The 6000-nt window shown below is 28.8% G+C and overlaps 1 protein-coding gene across 1 annotated transcript in view; it reads right to left on the bottom strand.

Annotated features, from left to right (window-relative positions):
• LOC111060859 (bumetanide-sensitive sodium-(potassium)-chloride cotransporter) overlaps positions 1–4917 on the bottom strand; it is a 74488-nt gene extending 69571 nt beyond the window's left edge. Inside the window, 1 exon segment of the mRNA XM_039435936.1 lies at positions 4449–4917. Coding sequence (XP_039291870.1) covers positions 4449–4808 — 360 coding nt within the window. The 5' untranslated portion in view covers positions 4809–4917.
• Positions 4918–6000: the final 1083 nt, after the last annotated feature.

The following is a 6000-nucleotide window of genomic DNA, read 5'->3' as shown; positions in this document are numbered from 1 at the left end:
AACAGGTAGGGGATAGGAAATTCACGAATGACGCATCATCACGTCTCAACTACTCAACTCATTAACTTGAAACTCTGCATAGAGATTCTCAATTCACCGAGGATAGTTATAGGCCTATTTTAAATTATTCACGATCCCAGTAGGACAAGTTTTCAGTTTATCAAGTTTTATCAAACACTGCCATTATAACGTGGACCTCACTATAGGATCTTCAATTAAATACACAATTTAATCTTCAATTAGATGCAGTCAGATGTCAACATACTAAGCAATTGCAGAAGCAATATTAGCTTTTTAATAGGCTACGCTAATTTCAATCTTCCTCTGCAGAATTGAGTCCAATTGTCAATCAGGTTGAAACGCCAGTCTCACGCGTATGCCTCGGCGAGGCAATGTGCGTCTGTTACTATAGTGAGGTCCACGTTATAATGGTAGTATTTGAACAACATTGGTGTTGCTATCATTGTCTATCATTCCACAAAGCCGGTGTTTGTGTATCAAGTTGAGATGATACTTTATCATATTGGGTTGATACTGTATCAAATTTTGTTGATACTGTATCTTATTGTGTTGATAGCGCATAGCGCTATCCTTTCCTACCTCTGCACTGTTGCCAAAGTTTGGAAGTTTTGTATCAAATTTTGATGTTGTGTATCAAGCTCACATGATACTGTATCATTTTGTGTTGATCTCAGTATCATTTTTGTATCATCTTCCTATAGTGAGGTCCACGTTTATAATGACACTGTTTGATTAACATTGGTGTTGTTATCCTTGTCTATCATTCCACAAAGCGGATGGTGTTATCTCTTTCTAGCTCCACAACGTTGCATTAATAGATTGATAAAAATAGAAATAGGCCGACAATTATACTCGGTAGATTTAGAATCTATATTATGCAAAATGTCAAGTTAATCAATTGAGTAGTTGAGTCGTGATGATGCATCATTCATTACAATATTACTCCTTACTTTATAATATAGATTAAAGATAATGATGATGATGATAATATAAAATATAATAAAATATGTTAATTATCATTATAATAATGATAAAAATCATTACTCCATTTGATAATAGTAGGACTATAGTGAGGTCCACGTTATAATGGCAGTGTTCAATTAGCAATGGTACTGCTATCCTTGCCTATCATTCAACAAAGCAGATAGCGCTATCTCTTTCTAGCTTTGCTCTGTTACCAAATCGTCTTTTAACAATGTAGAATTTATAAATTATTACAACATATTTCTTCTTAATTGTGTAAATTCGTTATGAAATTATTGGAAAATATAATTTATAGCTCAATAGAACATAATTGATTATTTTAAACGAAAATGAACAGTTAATATTACATCAATCAGCTACCATCTATAGAAGGCATTGACAAGACAGAGGTTGTTTGTCTATCTCTCTTCCCTGCCATTATAACGTGGACCTCACTATAGGAAGATTATACAAAAATGATACTGAGATCAACACAAAATGATACAGTATCATGTGAGCTTGATACACAACATCAAAATTTGATACAAAACTTCCAAACTTTGGCAACAGTGCAGAGGTAGGAAAGGATTGCACTATCTGCTTTTTGGGATGATAGACAAAGATAGCAACACCAATGTTAATCAAATACTGCCATTATAACGTGGACCTCACTATAATAAGATGATACAAAGATGATACTAAAATCACCACAAAATGATACAGTATCAATACGGAATGATACAGTATTAACTGAGCTTGATACATAACACCATAATTTGATACAAAACTTCCAAACTTTGGCAACAGTGCAGAGGTAGGAAAGGATAGCGCTATCTGCTGTGTGGAATTATAGACAAGGATGGCAGCATCAATGTTCATCAAATACTGCCATTATAATGTGGACCTCAGTTAGGAACATTTATTTATCATTTACAATCAAGTTAAGGACAGAGAACCAGACTACAGTCCAAAACTTCTTTTCATCCCAATTCCATAAAATAAATTGTTCAAATGAAGGTTATGTGTGACTTTCCAATTCTTCACTGATTCCCACATTGAATAAAAAACACAAACACTTGAAACAATATTAATTTTGAATTTAGAAAGATTAAGATCCGAATTGACAGCAAAATACCTTCCACTTAGCACTCAAAACGGTAAAATAAATATTAATTTGGAATATTTTGTTCCGAAAATTAAAACAATCTTCTCCACTATAGGCACAGCTTTAATACTAGTAGTTCTGTGAACAGTAGACCTCACGCAGTATTCTCATCCACAAGTACCTGATTGAAACTATAGACCTTATGGGAATACAGCAATAGACTGGCTTCTCCACACATCTGTGTAATCACTTGTCAGCTGATTTATGATGAATAATTCTATAGTCTGATTTTTACTCTAATATTGGCGTATGAAGGAGGCTCCTTTTTCCTTTTATATTATACTTGAAATGCAAAATTTCCAAAAACCTTGTATATACGTCGACGCGCAATTGAAAAAGGAACATACCTGTCAAAATTCATGAAAATCTATCACCACGTTTCACTGTAAATGTGCAACATATAAACATATAAAGATTTAAACATTTAAACATTTAAACATTTAAACATTTAAACATTTGAACATTTAAACATTTAAACATTTAAACATTTAAACATTTAAACATTAAACATTTAACATTTAAACATTTAAACATTTAAACATTTAAACATTTAAACATTTAAACATTTAAACATTAAACATTTAAACATTTAACATTTAAACATTTAAACATTTAAACATTTAAACATTTAAACATTAAAAATTTAAACATTTAAACATTTAAACATTTAAACATTTAAACATTTAAACATTTAAACATTTAAACATTAAACATTTAAACATTTAAACATTAAACATTAAACATTTAAACATTTAAACATTAAACATTTAAACATTTAAACATTTAAACATTAAAAATTTAAACATTTAAAATTAAACATTTAAACATTGAACATTTAAACATTTAAACATTTAAACATTTAAACATTTAAACATTTAAACATTTAAACATTTAAACATTTAAACATTTAAACATTTAAACATTTAAACATTTAAACATTAAACATTTAAACATTTAAACATTAAACATTTAAACATTTAAACATTAAACATTTAAACATTTAAACAGTTAAACATTTAAAATTTAAACATTTAAACATTTAAACATTTAAACATTTAAACATTCAAACATTCAAACATTTAAACATTTACATTTAAACATTCAAACATTTAAACATTTAAACATTTGAACATTTAAACATTCAAACATTTAAACATTAAAACATTCAAACATTGAAACATTTAAACATTTAAACATTTGAACATTTAAACATTTAAACATTTAAACATTCAAACATTTAAAAATTCAAACATTTAAACATTTGAACATTTAAACATTTAAACATTTAAACATTTAAACATTTAAACATTTAAACATTGAAACATTTAAACATTTAAACATTTAAACATTTAAACATTTAAACATTTAAACATTTAAACATTTAAACATTTAAACATTTAAACATTAACATTTAAACATTCAAACATTTAAACATTTAAACATTTAAACATTAAACATTTAAACATTTAAACATTTAAACATTTAAACATTTACACATTTAAACATTTAAACATTTAAACATTTAAACATTTAACATTTAAACATTTAAACATTTAAACATTTAAACCTTTAAACATTTAAACATTTAAACATTTAAACATTTAAACATTTAAACATTTAAACATTTAAACCTTTAAACATTTAAACATTTAAACATTTAAACTTTAAACATTTAAACATTTAAACATTTAAACATTTAAACATTTAAACATTTAAACATTTAAACATTTAAACATTTAAACATTTAAACATTTAAACATTTAACATTTAACATTTAAACATTTAAACATTTAAACATTTAAACATTTAAACATTTAAACGTTTAAACATTTAAACATTTAAACTTTAAACATTTAAACATTTAAACATTTAAACATTTAACATTTAAACATTTAAACATTTAAACATTTAACATTTAAACATTTAAACATTTAAACATTTAAACATTTAAACATTTAAACATTTAAACATTTAAACATTTAAACATTTAAACAATTAAACATTCAAACATTTAAACATTTAAACATTTAAACATTTAAACATTTAAACATTTGAACATACCAAACCGTCAACTTGAATCTTAGACCTCACTTCGCTCGGTCAATGATACAAATATCGCATTAATTTGATACAAAATTTCCAAACCTTGGCAACAATGCAGAGGTAGGAAACGATAGCACTATCTGCTTTGAATTGGCCTTGAGTGAGTAAAAAGTGAGAACTCGCTGACGCTCGTTCAATTAGTACTATAGCAGGCAATAGATTAGAATGCATGATTCGATTTCATTTTATCACTTACCTTCTCCAAGAATCTTGCTTCATGCAATTCCTCAAGAGTGGGCCTTTGAGCATGATGAACCGATGTGATATCCTTGTAATGCTCCGCACGAGGCAGAACCTCCCGAGTCAGCTGATTCAGACTTCTTGAATGCCGCGAGTCATACGATGAATTTTCATAAATTGTCGGAGTCAATCTGTTGACGTCACGGTTAGGTAGCAATTCGGACACTGAAACCCTTGCAACCTTGAACCGGCTTGGAACTTTATCAGAGTTCATGAGATCTTGCAATTCTTGTTCAACAGCCGATTGTTCATTGAAGGTTTCTTTATTCTGGAGAATTTCCCCTGACATGTTGACTTCCACAGAAGCTTTGTCCATTTACATAAAAATTCTAATGAATTTCCACCACAGAGTTTACACAGATACTCTAAAAATAGATATCAATTTCCTTTTAAAAGAGGTTTTGTCCATTAAGGCTCAACTCACACTTAGGCGACTCAGGTCGAGAAGAGACTGGACTCTAGTGGAGAGCATGTGTTTTGAAATGGTGACGTCGCGGAGACTAGAATCGACTGGTCTGAGTGTCACCATTTGGAAACACATGCTCTCCACTAGAGTCCAGTGTCTTCTCGACCTCAGTCGCGTGAGTGTGAACATTTATTTATTTACTGGTACATAAATCATGACAGAATTATATGGGAGAGAAGCAACAGGCTTAGCCCAAAACTGCTTCTCTACCAATTTTGATAAATAATGCAATCCAAAATAATTAGGTTATGTATCTTCCACTATTCTTTACAGAAATGTCCAGTTTAAAAATATATTATATATGCCTAAGGCACAAAAATTTCAAATTTAGATGAATTAGACACAAAATAACACCAAAAAAGCACTTCAAAATCACAAACTTGAAAAATATTCAAATAAATAATATGAGTGTGAGTTGAGCCTTAGATAACACAGATTGTCTAGAAATAAATTTCCTCAAAAGAGATTTTGTCGATTCAGATAAACTTTCTACTGATATATGCTCAACAAGTTTCAACTTCTGTAGACAAGCCTCGGAGTGAAATTCCTGTCTAACAGAAAATTGGAGTGAAATTTGGAACATAATGGTCCTCTACCATGGGATATCCTCTTATGCTATCTTTTCTCTATAGTATCATAATGAATTATACAGTAACAACACAATATGATACAGTATCATCTCAACTTGATACATAACTCCAAAATTTGATACAAAACTTCCTTACTTTTAATGAATTTTAAAAAGAGAAATTCCGGTCTAACAAAATAATGGAGTGGAATTTGGAACATAATGGTCCTCTACCATGGGATATCCTCTTATGCTATTTTTTGGTATCATAATAAATTATACAGTATCACCACAATATGATACAGTATCATCTCAACTTGATACACAACACTATAATTTGATACAAAACTTCCTTACTTTCAATGAATTCTACAAAGAGAAATTCCTGTCAAACAAAAAAACGAAGTGAAATTTGGAACATAATAGTCCTCTACCATGGGATATCCTCTTATGCTATTTTTTGGTATCATAATA

The sequence above is a fragment of the Nilaparvata lugens genome, chromosome 9 (genome assembly GCF_014356525.2).
Source record: "Nilaparvata lugens isolate BPH chromosome 9, ASM1435652v1, whole genome shotgun sequence".
Classification (NCBI taxonomy): Eukaryota; Metazoa; Arthropoda; class Insecta; order Hemiptera; family Delphacidae; genus Nilaparvata; species Nilaparvata lugens.
This window is presented reverse-complemented; position numbering and strand designations above follow the sequence as displayed.